Below are 19,071 nucleotides of genomic sequence, written 5' to 3'. Positions count from 1 at the left end.
GCTTTATATAGAAAGAAGCTCCCCCCCCTCCCAGATCATTCTTCTTGTTAAGAAACAAGATGTCATTCTTTATGGAATGAAACAGTACATGAGAAGATGATGACTATTATTTCCAATGTATATTTTTGACTGTTCATACAAATAGCCAAATCATGCGAGACAGATGTTAATTACATTTGATAGGAAAAAAGTTATTTCTGCAACTGCAGCATTTTTGGCAGCCACTGAGTTCATAGCACACTGCTTACTCAACTGGCGATTTGCAAAACTTACAAAAGTTGTCCTAATAAATGTGAAGATTACGACAATATATTTATCATCTCCTGGCCTATTTTAAATATCCTAATAGCAGAATGTGCAGATTTTGTGTGACAGGGTTCAGGTTAAAGAACGAATTTATGGGCTTCCAAGACTTGTCATACACACTTGTTTTGTGTATGACAATATGAAAAATAAAATGGGATAAATGTATTAGTATGTGATAGTAGAGAGAAAAAAATCGTGTAACATTTCTTCTGCCTTTGTATTTTGCATAGTGCAATATGTATGACTATGTTTTAGTTATAGTATCCGTGTCTATGCCTTGGCTTTCATGGAGTCAGGCCTTGGATTAATAGCAATGTGAGGCTGCACATACCTGAATAGTTCATGTTCCAATTACTCTCTCTGCTTTTTCACCTTTACTCATATTTTACTTTTCTGTGTTTCTTGATTTCTCTATGATCTTATTCTCTGCTAAAGACACGGCACATCTGAGCACCAGATCTCCCATTTACTCTTGCTACAGAGAGCTAGACCGGTGGCTTAGGTTCTACAGAGCGTGTATGTCTTGTGTATATGGTTTGTGTTGCATTTGTCCATATGTGACAGGATTTATATTATCATAGATTGCATCTGCATTACGCCCTCTCTTTCCGATTTCTTCACCTTTGGTTTCTGGGTTAAATAAAAACATAACTGCAGCGAAAATCTTGTCAAAGGTGAAACAGTCGGATAAAAAGACAGTAAGTGCTGTACATGTGGAATCTGGCATGGTTGGACACGCTCAGTCCTCAGCCATCTCCAATCAAACATGTTCAACTTTCTATAGCTGGTGCTGGAAGAGTTGTTTTAATGGCTTAACCTTTAGAATCAACTTACTAAATATAAGCAGACCTGCTTATATACTCTCGCTTGCTGAAGACTATGTGGCACACTTACATAACCCAGCACTTCACCTACTTACATGTTCAGTATTTTACTGTTTCAAGTAGGAACCACATATTATCATTCTTAGGACTGAGAAACATAGATCAAAATATAGTGTCAACAAATGTGAATTTCTTTCAAAATTAAATAAGTGCCATAAACCATGCATACCATGAGTTGTCTCCTGTGTGTAAATATGGATTTATCAAAGCAAAATGAAAGATTGCTGTTCTTTCCAGATTCCTGCTGCATTTCTGTGTATTATTTGGACTTAGAAAAAAGTCTTTTGAAGAACAGTCACTATCGGAAAGAAAACAAGTTACACATATTATTCAGTCCTAATATTGGAATATACTTTATGGGCACCAATAACATCTGAATCAAAATACTATAAGCACTGGAGACAAAAATGAATTTATAATCACCAGTATATGGCTGAACTTAATCATCAGGCTTCCTATAGTGTTGTTTGAATGGTTAAATAAGAGAAAATTAAGCTTATTAAGTTTAAAAAGGTTTTTGCCATTTCTTGTAAGTGTTCACAAAACCACAAGTGTGAGCTCTGAATTAGGCTAGGGAAAAAATAATCCTTAACACTATCAGAAAAGATTTATTTTTACAGTAATGAATCAATCACTGCTTCCTGCAATAGATGATATAGAACAATGAAGAAGTCTATTTACACACTCCTCTTAAGGCACAGAAGGAGGAATGTTCTTTAAGGCCTCTAATGTAATTTTGAAGAGCCTCGGGCATTTGAGATGTTCATAAGGTATCACAGAGGACATACAAGAGACTGCTGCCTGGAAGGGCAGGGGGAGGCTATGTGGGATCTCTGGCATTTTTAATGGCACCAGACACCTAAGTTTATGCAACTGAATTGCACCCCAAATGCTGGCAGTCTCAGCTGCCTGCGGGAGGCAACCTCTTCCTCCCTACAGACACCACACTTGGGGATCTGTGTTCCTTAAAGTGATGTTTTGAACTGCCTTGAATTAAGGTACTAAGCCTAAAGCTTCAGACAGAAGGTTCCTAAAATTTCTAAATGATGGCAAACTTTAGGGCTAAAAACCAGGATATGGAGTCAGAGACCACTGAGTCCTGTTTGGATGAGTAACCAGAATCATCTCATGGAGTGAGACAGCATGTGAGGTGAAGACAGGAAGTTCCTACGAAATTTTTTCTAATTATTCCTGTGATTTAAAGAACATATATTTTCAGAGCATTTTTAAATCCAAGTTAGATGCTCTGCTGTAATTGCTCTTGCTGTTTGTAGAAATAATTTTAATTGGAGACTTCAAGGGAATAGCCCAATGACAGGGCTAAAAAGAATCAATAACTCGCTTCATACCTCCAGGAATGTTTATGCAAAGTGGAATGGTTTTAATAGGAAAGATTTGTATGCAGTTCTTGATGAATGCTCAGTAGCTTCATGGATAGGCAACATGGACTCAAGCTCTAATGCCGTATCAGGCAGAACAGATAGTGACATATGGATTTTCTGCACCTCAGGGAGAACATAAGGCTATTGAACATCACACCAGCCAACCAAAGAAATCTGACAAGATGCACACAAAGACCTCAGATGCAGACAGTAACAGCATGTGGTATACAAAATATAGAGACGTTTTTTTCAGTGTAGGCTCATATCTGTGCTGGTTATCATTCAATGAGGATCTAATAATCCAGCAAGTACCAAAAGAATAAAAATATGAGGAAAACACTAGAGCAGGAACCTCACGGAGATTAGAATTCAGTAACTTTGTGGCAGAAGCGGACACTCTTCTCATGTCTTTGGTTGACATAAGAAATTTATAGATGTCACTGTGACTACTGTAGCGAGTTCATTTTATATGAAGCAAGAAAAACACAAAATATAATGGAAAACTAATGTTAGAAAAAAATAGCATGAGTACTAAAAATTTCTAGCAACCTAAGTACTATCTTCCAGTCTATTTACATGCAGAGTTCAATGAATTATCTACTTTAAAATATGAAAGAAAGGGGGATTGAAAGAGAATATCTTTCTGCTACAAGTTCTTCATTGCTATTAATACTCTTAAAATGCAAATATTATTTTTACTGTCACCATCACGCACTCAAAACCACAAGTCACATCCCTTCCCCCAGCTAAAGTGAGCCTCAATACATGATATCAAATAAATAGTGAAACTGGCATTTTTTTTCTTTGCTTTCTGTTTGAAACGTTTTAAATATAATATTGGTTGTACTTCAGAGCTTTCCTCTGCAACTAAGGCAATAGAAACTTTTACTTGTCAAATTTAAACTAAGACTCAAATTTAGTCACCTTTAAAAAAAATAAAGAGCTGCACTTTAAAGAATTGCAGTTACATAGAGATTCAGGATAAAATTGTGAGGACGAGCACAGGACTGCATCAGTCTACCTTGGGAAGATTCTCAAAAGTCAAGGTTAATTTTATCCATGCATCTCTTGAAGAGTTTTGGCATTAGTTATATGACATATGCAAGCTTTTATAGTGAGAAATAAAAAGTGGATTGAATAGAGTAGGGTGCTGTGTACTGCACAAATGAAAAAAGTGACGTGCAGCCCCTGGATGTCCATTTGTCTCAGCTATGAACTAGCAGGGCATCTGTTAGCTCCATCCTTATGCAGAGTGTAAAGACCACAGCATTAACATTGCAGTTCCAGTCTCAGTGCTCTCTGTCTCTTCTCCTTGAAAAGCCAAATTGTGAAATGTGGGAAGACTGGCTTTAGAAAACCAGGATGAGGTTTTACTGAACAGTTACTCCTGGTTTGGCTCACGAAAATGTAACCACTATCACTGGTGAAAGGAACTCTAGGTGTTGTGGCCGAACAGAGAACACAATGATTTCGGTTGTACACGATACAAATACACTGTTTCTGCTGCATTTTGCACCGTTACGTCAGCTGCCTCTGCTGGAGGATTTTCCTTCTCTTAACTCCATGGGATTAATAGCAACATCTGAAGACAGAGATACTTAGCTAGCCTTAGCTAGACTGAAACAGGGAGACAAAGGCCACTGCTGGTTCAGATGAAACATCCTAGCTTCCAAACAAAGCCAAGGTGCAAAGGGAAGCTGATAACACAGGCTGGTTTTATGTAAGCTGCTCTGCTCTCACAGACCTGCCACAAGCTTGCAGCTACAAGACTGACACTTGATGAGGTCTTTGTAGATACGAGAAGAGTGTTTTAGCCTGGAGGTGCATAAGGATAATGAAAAGATACTCCTTCTTCAGCAGTCCAGCGAGTAGTACAATGTCTCATGTTCCTAATGCCATGCCTTAATTGTGGGAGGCCAGTCTTCCTGGTGCCACGGGATGAGGCGGTGTCAAGCAGGTGAGCTAACTACATTTCAGCCAGCTGCTGGCGTTGTGGAAATGAAGTCCTGCACATGTGTGTGACAAGCTCTTCACTGAGCTCCTGGTCAGTGAGCCTCTTGAGATGACAACTGTGGTAAACAGTTGGCTACCAGGGGGAGGGAATATTGTAAAGGCGAATATTGTCAGATAGATCCTGACATTCCCAGATGACTGCCAAAACATTTTTTAATTTTTTAATGTATTTACTTCTCTGAATTGAAGGCATCCTTTGTGCATATATAGTTCACCTTTTCTGGTGTTGCTGAAACTGGACAGCTTGCATCTCATCTGATCTGACATTAGGTGAGATCTGAACTGACAACGGACAAACAGGGAACAGAACTAAGGATCTGTTTGAACTTGTAAAAACGCATCCTTTTGCATATGTCCCCAATTCCTTCTGCCTTAAGTCCTCTACTTTTTAAAGTTGCTGTGAGATATTAGCCTTCATGTGCAAAAATATGCATGAATAGTGGCTAGATAATTATTCCCCAAGCTTCATGTCACTGTAGGGCAAACCACCTGATAATGGCTTTAGTTTTGCTCTTATTCAAGTGAATAACAAAATTTATAACTTTGTAGATCAACAAGTGCGCAGTCCCTCCGATTTGCTTACATTTAGAGTAACCTCAGCTTCTTGAAAAACTCATCAGGTATAGAAGATTGTTATGGGCATTGATGCTATGCCCACAAATAGCAGCAACGCCACATGTCGGTACTTCCAGGATTTCTAACAGCTGGCTTGGACCTTTTGGAGATCTCTCAGAGGCAGTAGAAATTCTGAGTGGTAGATGTGGGACTGATCTCTAGACTCTAAATCTCTAGTATTTAGGATTCATCCTAAAACAGTTATCTAAAAGTGGTAGATGTCTAGTCATATGGTAGGTGTAGACATCTGCCTTGTAGACACCTATACCTGTTAGCTGAACCTTACCTTACATTTATAATTTTTTATCTCTAAAATAGATTAACTATTAAAGTGAAGCTTCTGTTCCTGAGAGAACAGCATCTAAAAAAGGCCAACTCTGCATTGTTTACAGGTGATCTGGCACCTTGGAGCTGGCCAAATGTATGCTTGGCTGATGAAATGAAAGAACATATTTCCCATTTCTTGATTCACACTGTTGAGATATGACAATTCATCACAGATGTACATACGTTTCGGGAAAATTCAACCTGCAATGTTTCTAGCTATTCATCAGTCAGAAGGGTCATCAATAGATGCAATTAACCACTTATGCACTGTGTCTTTGAGCTGTTTCCTGGAAAATTTCACCAAAGGAACTGCAACTTGCCAAAATGCGCAGGTGAGAATCTTTCTCGAGCTTGATTACGTGGGAATGTTTCAGTTTATCTAGTCCACTGAATAACCTTGAAAATTGTAGGGAAATTTTTGTCTTTGCAGCTTGAGCTTTTATCTGACTCAGCCGCAGGCTTAAATCTTTGTTTGCCTTAGAACAGCAGTCATTCAGAATCACTTGCTGTATAAAAATCTTTTCATGTAGATGTAGTCTTTTACCAGTGATGTTCACTCAGCATTTTAATGGGATACAGGGGCCTCTTAAACGGAGACAGTTTTCCGTTGGCAGAGTGAGGCTTCAGACAAGACAGAGCAATGTAACCTCTCAGGAAAGAATGTGGTATCAGCTCCTAGGCTGTCCTGAGGTAAGCAGAGACTGCTGTGGAGTGTAATGTTCATATCCAGCAGCTTGATTGAGCTCCAAATGCTAAAACATGTCCTAGAAAGGCATTTGCAGTATTATTAACAGCCATTAGCTCACAGACGCTAGATTTACGTGAGGGCATAATAACCCTTAGGAATTCTGAAACATCTGGCAAATGGGATCAGGAATGTAACTTTGGCTGTTTTTGACTCATTCACTGAGATGTGGGTCCTCTGAGTCTGCTTGTGAGGTTTGTTGTGGGTCTGGGACAATTACAGCTATCTCTTAGTGCCCAGCACTGGGCACTGAGCGGTGGTGTTAGATCACCAGGACCTCAGATATCTCTTGTTGCATCTCAGTGCACTCAGTTTGCCTCACTGCTTCAATTGCTTCATAGTATCACAGCAATGCCAAGTCATTGTCAGGAAGCTGCTTTCATGTTCCAGGGGATGAAATCCAAAATTGTTTCATTCTGAAACTGGCTTGTAAAATCACTGTAGTGTTATCGTGTCAAAGGGTGACAACAACATCTTACACAGATTCACTCTTCTCTTGGAATACCATTTGTATCTGACCCCTACATGAGATTTTAGGTGGAGAAGTAAACCAAAATTACAATATTAGTTTTCTATGAGCTTGTTTCTTTAACAATTAGGATAAAGTACAGTATTGGCGTTTTCAGCCTGTGGCCAAGATCAGCTAAGATTAAATAGATGGAGCCTTTTCTTCCTTTTTTCCCCGTATCTGATGCACGTCTGAAACACTAGGACTTTGTTTACCACTTGGCCAAAACCAAGTATCGGCCTTGCAAGGGAAAGGCTCCAGAGATGTATTACAGCTGGGAGCACCAGCACCTGTGGTTATTCCTTACACCCAAGTTACCTCAGTTATAGCACCATTGTCCTCAAGGTTTCTACTGTGATGCCCTACTGCCACAATATGATATTCTGATAATTTATCAAAGCCTTCTATAACTGTGATCATAGCTAGAGTGCACATAAATTGTACAGTAACATGACATGACATGCAGTTCATGTCAAAAGAACAAATAAAATTATTTTCAAATCTCTACTCATCATCCAGTAATGCCTACCTAACAAACAAAGGTACATATCTAATTCCAAACAGTTTTAAAACATAAGTTTAAAAGTTTTATGAACAAAATCTTATTGATGGAACCTGGGAGGTTTTCATATCTCCAGCTGATAAGACTGTAAAATGGCTGAATAGGGAGACAAAATTCTACTTCAGGAAGTGTAAAAAGGATTGGATATCAGGAAATACAAGCACTTTGTGGAACAGCGCTTTGATAAATACTCTGACCTTAAATATCTTTTTTTCAGTTTACCATTATCATATTTAGAGAATCACTTCAAATATTCATAGAAACCATGTTAGACGCCACAATCATTAGCCTGAGATCCTCCAATTACTTTACATCAGAACTCTGTCGCTCTTCTCGAAAATGAAGACATTTGAGGCCAGAATTTATTCTGAGATGTAATTTTGTATATATCAGGCTCACATAATTATAGAGTGATTATATATTTGAATGTACATTTCTGTCTTGCATTCTTAATATAGTTGAATTAATTACCTCAGAAAAAAAATCAATGTTATTTCTATGCATTTTAAAGCACCTTTTTCCTATATATTCTCATCAAAATCCATGACTAAAATAATCACCATCAATAGCATTCAATTTCAACATCCAAATTTTATTAAGTTGCAGGACACTCTTTTCTAGAGAAAAGAATTCCAAATGAACAAGTTCACTAGCACCCAGCCCATGCTTCAGATGGATAAGCAAGTAACCATTTTGAGTCCTGGATCTGAGAATGCTAAACCATGACAAACAATGAAAATCTCTCACGCCGTGTACTAGGTAATATGAAAATACTGGGGAAAATGAAGTTCATGTTACTAGAATATCCTGAACTTCAGGCAGCCTGTTGTATCCTTCGTTCGCTTAATCAGCTAATTTAATTTTGCCTTTGGGAACCAAACTGCATTAAGTTAAAATGGCAACAAGAATTGAGAATTAAAAAGCTGTTAGACTAATTTTTTTATAAAACCAATGCCAACAATCTATATTCTATTTATTTCTTACATTTTGCTTCTTTATATAAATCACCTTTTATCTATTTGGCATCAGAAACATCATGCCACCTGTAATGTAAGGCTTGAGGCAAACGGAGTTTTTTTTTAAATAACCTTCATACTTCCTTCTTGCAAAGTCCTGGAGAGTCCTACAGAATAAACTAAAGATCAGGGTGATTTATCCCAACAGATGATAGTCCAGATCATTCCTTTATTACAATAAAAGAAGGATGAAAGGGAATTTCCAGAAGAATCACCTGGGACTGTTCCATCCACATTATTTGTGCCTCTGTGTGTTTATGTGTCTGCCCCCTGTACTGTAACACACTAAAAGGATCCTGCTCTGCTGCTGTGGTCCATCTGCAGAGATCTGTCACAGGCTAGGAAATTCTCTTTATCCTCACAATGACTCTGGCCACCGTGAACTCAGTGTTCTGCAGAGGCAACATAAATCCCAAACTAGTATTTCTTTTATAAAGTCTTGGTAAGAAATGGAAGAAATATCATGCACATGTCCCAGTACGCATGTGCAGCCTGACTATTCTCTGAGGAACAAGGACTGCGGGGGAAGGACAGTACACAGCGATGGGGCTGCACCAACAGGACTACAGTCACTGGTTACCAGTTGCACCGATGGAAATCCCAACTTGATCTAAAGAACAAAAATTTTCACAGTGACAGTAGTTAAGTATTGGGACAGGAGCTGACAGAAGCTGTGGGTTCTCCATCCTACAAAATCTTCTGTAGCCCCATGGATGAAGCTCTGAGAAAACTGATCCAGCCACAAATTTAGCCCTGCATTGAGCAGGAGGTTAGTGACTGGAGATTGCTGCCAACTTAAATGGTTTGATTGTCCTCTGCTTGTCTTCTCCTACAGGAGATGACAGCTGGCTTGGAAACTGAGTTCATCTTTCTCCAAAAATATTTCATCCATACATAGACCTGACATGACCCTGCAAACCCTTAAGACAGTGGTTTGCAATCTTTATCAGTCTGTGGATATGAAAATATTTCCAGTGACAGTCCAGATCATGAGAGCAGCTTTAAATCTCTTCAGAGGAAGTTTGATTTAGTTAGGTTTCACAGATGCCTATGGTCCATATGCCACACTGAAAACTTTTGCTTTGATGGTTCCAATGAGAACAATGTTGGATCAGATTTGGCTTTGATTATTCTGCAAAAACATCCTTTCTAAAGAAATAAATTTGCATTTAGTAATCTGTGCGCTCTCTGCCTGTCTCTTGTCTTTCCAGGCACAGACTGCCCTTGAGTAAACTGCCTGTAAACCAAGGAACACCAGATCCCATCTTTATGGAAAGAATGCAGAGATCTTTTCTTTCTTAAAATATTGTGAAATGGGAAAAATTAGCTACTTGGCATTATTAGTAAGGAAAATTAGAAGCAAGTTTTATCTCAGAAGCTTATATTTTCTTACAGAGCAGCTGTTTACACATTAACACAGAAAGTTGTATGGAACAATGTACACATTCACAGAAAGAGTGAGACTCAGAAATCTATGTCTCACTCTACACCTCAGATAAAAAGACAGAGGAATCATCTTAATTACCTGTTTCCATTTTCCCATCTTGTGCTGCAGGCCCATCAGGAATTACACTCTTCACCTGAAGAAATTCATCCGGCTCATCCCCACCAATGATGGTAAATCCAAAACCCATGTTGCTTTTCTTAAGAGTTGTGCTGAGGAAAGTCCCCTTCAGCTGTGATGCATCACGGGTGAAGAGTGGTTTTTCTACATCAGTCAACACAAACAAGAAAGACAAAAGTTCTGATCTAGTCACAACACAGGGGGGACAGCAGATAAGGTTACTGGCTGACAGCAGGTGACAGCATATGAAAACCAAGGAAATAAAGAGTGCAGGCATTCCAGGAAAAAAATATTTGTGAGTCCTTGTATTAATACAAAGCTTAAAATGTATTTCTTATCTATGGCAGATCAGCCGTAAGTACACAGTTATAAATATTCTTTCATATTAGAAATACATTTAGAAGTGGATCTCGTGTATCTAAAATAATTACAACCGTAAAATGATCTGTGAGGTAATTTTAAAACTTCTTTCCTAACCTTTAAATCCAGCTTTGATTACCAAGTAATACATTCTCCGTAATTTCCCTCGCAATTGCAATAAGGAAAATATCCCTGGAATATCTTATTCCATTTGTTAACAAGCAGTCTAAATATTAGGTGAGTTTTTCTCTCCAAACACGTGGGGTTTTGGCATCCAACAAGTGACACACACAACCGCTGTGCAAGCGCCGTGTCCCCTCTCCGCGTGCCTGGGTGTGCAGTGTGCGTGGCGGGGGCTCCCCATGCCTCTCGTCCATGCTGTGCTTGGTGAGGAAGGGTGGGAGGAAGGTGCGAAGGTTGTGACTCCGACTGCTCTTGCTACGCCCGCAGCGGCGGGGCTGGGCTGGCCGGCAGCGCAGGACATACCGTGCAGCCTGCGCGTCCCGGCGAGGTCGCACTGGCACTGGGACAGGTCATTCGCGCTGCGGGACCTCTTGGGAGCAGGGTGCAGGTGGGCAAATTTAGGTCTAGGTAAGGTTGATGAGGAGCTTTCTACTGTTACAAAGGAGAACAAGCCTCATTCTCTGGGTATAACCTTATGTTAAAGTTTGTCTCTACCAATACTGTTTGCTGCTTATACAGCTCATTTTAAGCGCATTAATTTTTACGTTACCAAGAGGCTGCATTCTTGTGAACTCCTATAACACAGTGCTTGAGGCTTTTAACTTAATTGATGCTTGCTAGATGAGCTAGCTTAGAAACATACCAAACATCCGTTAACGGTAATTTAGAGAAAGTACAATTAATTATTTCAGTGTTGCCAACCTCGGGTGCTCAAAAGAGAGTTGTACATTCCCAAAAATAGAATTTATGATTTTATTTAGAAAATTACTTTGGGGCTCTTATTGCGCTTACTGTTTCTCAGCTTTTAGGAAAGACTAGGGTCAACTTTTCTGTCTCTTCTCTGTGCCTCTGAAGGTTAAAGTATTTTAGGTGGCTCACGAGTCCCGCAACTCTGGGAACTCACATATTTAGGGGAGAAAAATGCTAGGAGACAGGTGATAACACTGTGAGCATTGGCAACACTACTCTTTAATCAGACTACGACAAAATCATTGTCACATCAACAGGAGAGCAGGATCTTTCATCTTAACTAAGATAGGTGACACGGTACTGTACCTCGGAAACCTTGGGCCTGCATAGGCTTTGTTCCAAGTTCTGCGTTGGGCATGTTATGCTGCTGTAGCTTCCTTTTTGCTTCTAGGACAGGGTTTTCAAATTGTGTTCTTCTATTTATGTGGCTGGAAAAAATTTGGTTTTGATTAAAAACTGGGTTCAGTTGGGGAAAATGATCATTTTCACAGTAGGATGCTGTATGTGACTTAGGTGTGTGTGGTTAGAGAGTGAAACCGTTATGAATCCCCAATGAGCCTGAGCGTGTCCCTTACACACCACCCAATTCTGTTGGGGCTGGGAAATGCATGATCCAGCGCACTGCATAATGAACAGCACTGAAAAGTGTTCTGTCATTTCAATATGCTGAACTCTGCTACAGACAAATGGTTTTGATCTACGGGACTACATATTAAACAGCAGTACTGCTGAAGCATCTATAATTACAATTTTTCATGTTTTTTGCACAAGCATTGTTCTGTGCATGATTCAAAGGATCTGAACCAGTTTTGTGTATTATTATCGATTAGTTGTAAGTGAAATTACTTCATCACTTACAGAAAAGGTAAACCCTAGAATACAGAGTGCTTTTATGATCACAGCTTAGAAATAAATGTAACACAGGAAATAAACTGAAGATGATTTCTTTTTAATTCTATGGTATGTATCTGCTCAGCTATACAGAAAAATTGGATGTTGCAGAAACTAAGTCTGATGGTAGATCAGAACTGCGTAGATAAATATATGAAATATAAGAAAAGTTAATGTACACTTTTTTCCATGATGTTTTACATTTCCCACAACAGGTCAGTAAGCACATCTCCATCATGACACCACTAATTTTCTGTATTGTGTTTAGAACAACAATCTTAACTACACACTCTTATCATATCCTTGAATTTAATTCTTTAATTTAAAGCATACATTTTATCAATCAATGAGTAATCCTACAATCCTGTCCTGTGAGATGTTTCACATTATTTCCTGAAGAAGGCAAAACAATTTAGTAGGCTGTATTAAACAACTCCACAAGCTAGGATCATGGTAGGATCACAAGGGAGAAAAAAGGCTTGTGCTGCAAGCATTGTTCTGGGGAAATAAATACGTATGTACAGAAGAGCAGGTTTTCAGACATGTCACTCGTTATTTGTTCTCACTGAGCTACTATGTATTGAGTTCTGAAAATCCAATCCCAATCTTAGGCTTTAAGTCCATGAACAGGTGACCTGGGAACTTCTGAAACTATGAGATCCTAAAAAGGGTTGAACACCTTCAGTTTATATTTAAATGACCTTTTATGCCACATTAAGCACTTTTCAGGTCCCTTGGGATTCAGATTCTACCACTGCTTCAAAGTAAGTAAGTGGAATTGCCATTAAGAAGTGAGGTAGAGGAAAGGCAGCAAGTCCTATAGGAGTGCAATATACCAGGAAAACCAGGATTTAGCGGCCAGAGCTAATGAAATTAAAAGATTTCCAGTCATGTGAAAGAGTATTTGATTTAATGAAATGAAGTAAATGTGATAGATCCTGGAGCTGCTACTTTGTTAATATGGCTATAACTCATTCAAGTGGCTGCTAACTTGCTCTTGTACTCCAAAATTTTGATTAATAGTTTTCTTGTAAATTTTAATCTATGTTGCAGACAAAGAAAGTCCCTTTTGTTTCTTTCCTTAAGACAGGCTGTTTAAGATTGTAGGCTTTCCTTTCCTAGACTTTTGCTTTCTAGTTAGACCATGCTGTAGTTGTCAGAGTCTTCAGCACCTTAGTATATTGCAAACCTGGAAACCTATGATGGAATCATAGAATCACAGAGTGGTTTGGGTTGGAAGGGACCTTAAAGCTCATCTAGTTCCAACTCCCCTGCCACTAGACCAGGTTGCTCAAAACCCCATCCAACCTGTCCTTGAACGCTTCCAGGGATGGGGCATCGAAAGCTTCTCTGGGCAACCTGTTGCCAGTGCCTCACCACCCTCACAGTAAAGAATGTCTTCCTTGTATCTAATCTAAATCTATGTTTTTTTCAGTTTAAAACCATTACCCCTTCTCCTATCACTACAGGCCCTAAAAAGCCTGTCCTCACCTTATAAGCCCTCTTCAGGTACTGAAAGGTTCCTCTGAGGTCACCCCAGAACCTTCTCCAGGCTGAACAACCCCAACTCTCTCAGCCTGTCTCCATAGGAGAGGTGCTTCAGCCCTCTGATCATATTTATGGTCCTCCTCTGGACTCATTCCAACAGGTCCATGACGGAAGGGAGACAAACTTCACCAGTTAAAAATGGAGAAAGACAAGACTTACACGCATTAATAGGGTCATTATGAACTACTAACATAAGCAGGAAAAAGGTAATTTTCATGCTACCAGCTGTCATGTCATGTATTTCAATAGTGTAAAGGAAATACTACTTTTGCCATTACACAAGGCAGATGAAACATCATGTGAAATACTACATAAAGTTCTGATCACACATGACCAAATAAAATGAATCCATAGAAAAGGTTTTACAGGAAGATGGGTGAAAGAAAGAGTCTTCTATGAGAGAAGACCAAAGGAGTGTCAGCTTTTTATTCAAGCAGAATTAATTCTGATATTTAATTGCATTCTTTGAATACATTTGAAAATAAATGCTAGAATGTATTAAAGACACCAGGATTTCAGACTTGATATCTGTAGGCTTCTTACAAGCAGAAGTGTGAAATTATGAAACAGCTTTCAAAAGCAAGATATGCTGTAAAATATCTAACTTGTTTTATGTTAGTATTTGATAATGTTAAAAACAGGGTTGCTACACAGTGGGTTGGGTTAGTTGCTTCAAAATAGGAATCGTGTCTTATTTTAGAGGCTCTGAAGTATCGTGCCCTGGTCTCCAGCTGCCCTTCCAGAAGGGCATGGGTTTCCCATAGCTTTTGTGCCATATTACACAGATGTAACGGATTCCAGGATCACACATTTAGGACCTTGAACTACACTCAGTGTCATGCTGTAATTGCAGGGCACATCTCAGTGCTGCAGCAGACCTCTTGCAGACCTAAGTTAAAACTTATACGTGGTTCTGTGATATAAAAAAAGATGGGATTTTAGCTAATATAGGATGTGTCCATGGCTTAAGGAACATCAGTTCCTGGGTTATTGACATTACATCTAGAATCAGTTATCCACTGTCTCTCCACAGTTTCTAGGCAGTTGAAGTTGTGGTTTAGTCCATTTACACAGAAATGCCTTCAGTAATGGTTATCTTGAAAATTACCTTTTTCTCCTAGCAGATCAGACAGAAAGACTAGCAGAGATACTTGAAGCACCTCAAGTTGTTGCTGCAACCTTAATAATTCTTAGCTCAAATTTATTCCCATATTCTGAATGTTTTAAGGTAGTGTGCAGTCTCAAAAGCACAATGTGAGAATTCCAACAAATTCAAACTGCATTAAATACTGTGTTCAAGTGGAGTCAAAGAAAAGAGAATTATACTGATAATCAGTCATTTTTATCAGTCAGTAACACCGGATTTATATTCCTAGACTGATGAGACATGAAACACCTCCCTTTCATGCAGTTTTAAGTGCTATACAGCTTCACGGCTAAATCAGAAAAATTGCTACTGGTGAGTTTACCTGAGAAAGAAGTTATTAAGCTAAGTAGTTCCCTTGAAAGGACATTCTAGCCTTTCATCTAGCTACTTCAGCTGCATACAAAATAGATATTACTGACCTAAGTCTTAATAAGACAAGCCAAATGCGAGTTTTAGAGATGGTTACAAATAAGTGCTTTGGCGGTTAAAATAGATTTTGGATGTGATCCAAAAATGTATTGCTCATTGGACATAGTATCTAATTCAGTGAGCATTTCTATCTTCACTTTTCTTCCTTTATTTTATACAATACATATTAAATACAAAAACCTAGTCCAAAGAGGAAAATCCAAATAATTTCTCCTAGTGTCATTGTGGCTGTACAGAAAAATCACACTGCCTTTTGTTTGCTTTATAGTCCTATGAACCTGAATTTCCCTCTGCAGAGAAGAAAGGGTAGTTGGTGCTTGTTGCTGTCCCATGAGCTCACTGTATGCTACCTGGGGACAACCCCTCAGTGGTAGGATTTGATTTGGGGCTGCATTTAGCTGTGAAGTTGAAATACTGACTCTTGTGTTATGAGCAGGTACTGTCACCACCAGCCAGCCTATGAAACAGAGGCACCATTCTGCCATCTCATCAGTGAACAGGAGCCAGGCTAAGGTGTTTCTGTGATGGAGTTTCATGTTAGATGTGCTTAAGACAACCAAAACTCATTCTTCACAGGTTTATGGGTAGTAAAACCTAGTATGCAAATTTTAGTTGATGGCCAAGATACCGAGCCCTGCCAAAAGGGTAGCACGTCTAAGTATGTGCATCAGCAGAAGGAGTTTACCCTATCTCCTTTTCTTAGCTACTTTAACATATAGGGTTTTCTGATAGTTTGTGACCCTAACTTTTGAAATTGTTGCCTATAACCCAACAAAGTAACTCTGAGGATCAGGATGCCTATAAGACAGACATTCTGATGCATAACTTGTTAGTGCCTAACTCCTGTTTACATTCACATTTTTCAGTTACTAAATCTTTATAATGACAAAAAGACCTGAAATAAGTTTTTCTATTCGAGTAGTAACAGTGTTGTCAGAAATTGTAAGTCAAGGAGGTATATTTCTTCCAGAATACATACCTGTATGGCTAATTTAGCTGTTCTATTAAGGAGACCATGTCTGGAAATTAGAGCTCTGTGTTGTAGTTAATCATTCTTAAAAGGGGAAATAATCTTTTGGCAATTAGAATGCTGCAAGACCCAGTGCACTCTAACAACTACATTCTTTCCATAGCCCTGCACAGCTAAGTGCTGCTGGTTCTTAGTTTATAAATTAAGAGAAAATTGCATAACACTTAACCCACTTATAGCAAACACTTCTCATTTATGTCAAATGTCTACACCTTACATATAAAGCCTAGACCTGCATAACAACACAAATGAAAATTTTAATAATGACTCACACCTACATTCATGCATGAATAAGAGAGGAAGTTTTACTGCAGACCTTATTTTTTATCAGAATTTGCAAATATGTGAATAGTCTTTAGTAACTTTGCCAGTAAGGCCTTTGAGGTTTTTCTTTGGTTTTTTTTTTTAGCTTTGCCTCTGGTCTCAGATTACATGGCTGTAATACCTTGTAAGGTAAACTACAGTTTGCTCACCCTTACAAACTTCCCACGGGGTACAAATATTTCACTGAGCAGAGCAACAGCCCTTCTTTCATTGGCAGTTTTAAAGGTCTGCATGTAAAGTTGGACTGGACTGGAACGCATGAAAGTTCATAACCTAACTTTTCATGATTTACTCACATTTATGACATAATTAAGAGAGTTTATTGTAATCTGATTTTAACTAGTTAAAATTGAACTCATCTCTTGAATACTGGTAATAAAGGAGGCATGCCTGCCACATTTTAGCATGAAAAATGGAACACAATTTTTGTTTCAAACTTATTGAGCTCAGACAGCAAATTAAAGTACAGCTACATTTTACTGAACATAAAACTCCTCATGAACTTAGCACGGCTGCAGTTTTAATGCCATCCTGTTTACATCCATTCCACTTCTAAAAACCTCTGAGCCTGCAGTAGGTTTGATATATCTTTCCACAAATCTTATCTGTGGTAGGATTAATAAATTTGGCACTAACAGCCTTAAAGTATGTAATTGCATAATAACATCTGGGCCTGGTGCCTTGCGTCTGTTTACCTGCGTTGGACATGAAATGGAGATAAATACTCGTCCTGTTTCTGCCTCCGCAGTGAAGTGTGAGCCTCACTGGTGCCAGAACGCCTTGGGCTGCGCTAGCAACCAAGCAGGGTCTCAGTAAGAGATTAATGCACAGAAATTGCACGACACCTGTTACTCGCCAAAATACTCTTAAAAACCACTGGGGCATATTTGCTTGTGTACACATACTCAGGGAGGGTTAAGTAAAGAGAGATACAAGGACTCCAGCCCCTCGCTACTTGGGGACATCATAAAAGAACTCAGGCATAAAGAGAGAGGGCAATTTAATGTCATTACATAGAGACTTCAAAAACTTATCTTTTTGCTGGAATCTGGACTGACTAAGCTGATTTGGGCTGAGAGGCAAAGCAGATGGGGCTGTCGGCTCTTTCAGCTGAGGTCAGGGAGCAAGCCGGGGACAAGGAAGCAGAGCTGGTGCTCCTGCATTTGGAGAATGCGACAGAAGGAGTCAGCAGGGCTATGGCCAAACACTGTTTTCATTTGTTTGTTTGCTTTGTAGGAGGGCTAGAGAAGGTGCACGGGCATCCACAAGCTGCTTCTGCTGTTATAAGCAGTAAAGAAAGGGGCATCTTCCATCTTCTAACCCTCCAGAAATGAGGTTGTTTTTTGATCCCCCTGTCCAGCTCTACCCTGTGCACATTAGCCACAGCACATCCTGAGGTCTGGAAAAGCGGCAGCCTCAGCATCTGCCTAGAGTGACCCTGCAGTCAACGTGCTGGTATGGATTTGAGGCACCAAGGGAATAATGTGACACACAAACAAAAATTTTTCTGGTTTGCATGAAACAACTAGAATAAATGTACTGCTTAAGTGCCAGGATTTCAAGCAGAGATTTTAGGTAAGGAGCCACCTTCTCTAAAGATCTCTCTTATTTAATAAAAGAAACTAGTAGGTAGATCTTTCTGAAATTTTCAAGCACTGTCTGCACAGTGATGGGGAGAGGCTTTCTGCCTCCTCTGCTATATACTTTGTGGAGAAAGCCACAATCAGAACTGACCACTCCAAAGAGGTATCACAATGTTGAATTTAGATTCACTTTGCCTAAGTCTCATTCACTGTATTGAGCTAAAAACCAGGTAACATTCTCTGTGATTTACTTATTTTATGCAGGAACTGGCCAGAACAGGTTCTACCTATTACTTCAAACGAAAGCTTTCTGTTGCCCTTTGCACAGAGGAACAAGAAGTTTTTTCTTGTTTCATGACTAAAATAAAATCTGAAAAAATGAAAGCAAGGATTGTGCTACGAAAATAGAAATTTATATTCTTTTATTTTCAGCTGCACTTTTAAGTACAAAATAAAACACCACGTTGCTGAAATTTTATATGCATCGTATAAATAACCTCCCTTCTGGTACAAACAGTATAAACATCTGATTTGCAGCAGGAAGGACTACTCAGAAAAGGATCTTAACAGAGCTAAAATGATTATGTTTTTCCCTATTCATTGATTATCAAGATCTCTACCTTGTGGATATCCAAAGCTTACATAAAAATTACAACATTTATTTAATGAATATGATCTTTGTACAAGTATCAGCTGGAATGATACCTTGAAATCAGATCCTGAAGGAAGAGAATGACTGAATGCCTGAGTCACTGGTCTGAGACCCATTGAATGTATTTGGACACATTAGCTGTATTGATGACTGAGAATTCCTTGTATACCCTCAGTTTAACATGTCAAGTAATTGTACCCATGCCTTGCCAGGCTAAGCACTGCAGAGGATATTAATATTAGGTTATGACAT

General features: G+C 39.0%; 1 protein-coding gene across 6 annotated transcripts in view; it reads right to left on the bottom strand.

Annotated features, from left to right (window-relative positions):
- The window catches only part of MAGI2 (membrane associated guanylate kinase, WW and PDZ domain containing 2), a 761,916-nt gene that overhangs the window by 146,030 nt on the left and 596,815 nt on the right, over window positions 1–19,071 (bottom strand). For 5 of the 6 annotated variants that reach the window (XM_080391915.1, XM_080391910.1, XM_080391911.1 and 2 more), the window contains exons 8-9: window positions 11,522–11,643; window positions 9,884–10,066 (exon numbers count right to left, since the gene is read on the bottom strand). In XM_080391915.1, the coding sequence (XP_080248041.1) occupies window positions 9,884–10,066; window positions 11,522–11,643 (305 nt within the window). Of the gene's footprint in view, window positions 1–9,883; window positions 10,067–10,768; window positions 10,895–11,521; window positions 11,644–19,071 lie in introns of all 6 variants that reach the window. The other variant, XM_080391914.1, reaches the window with a different exon arrangement.

This window comes from Falco punctatus, assembly GCF_963210335.1.
Source record: "Falco punctatus genome assembly, chromosome: 6".
NCBI classification, from domain to species: Eukaryota; Metazoa; Chordata; class Aves; order Falconiformes; family Falconidae; genus Falco; species Falco punctatus.
This window is presented reverse-complemented; position numbering and strand designations above follow the sequence as displayed.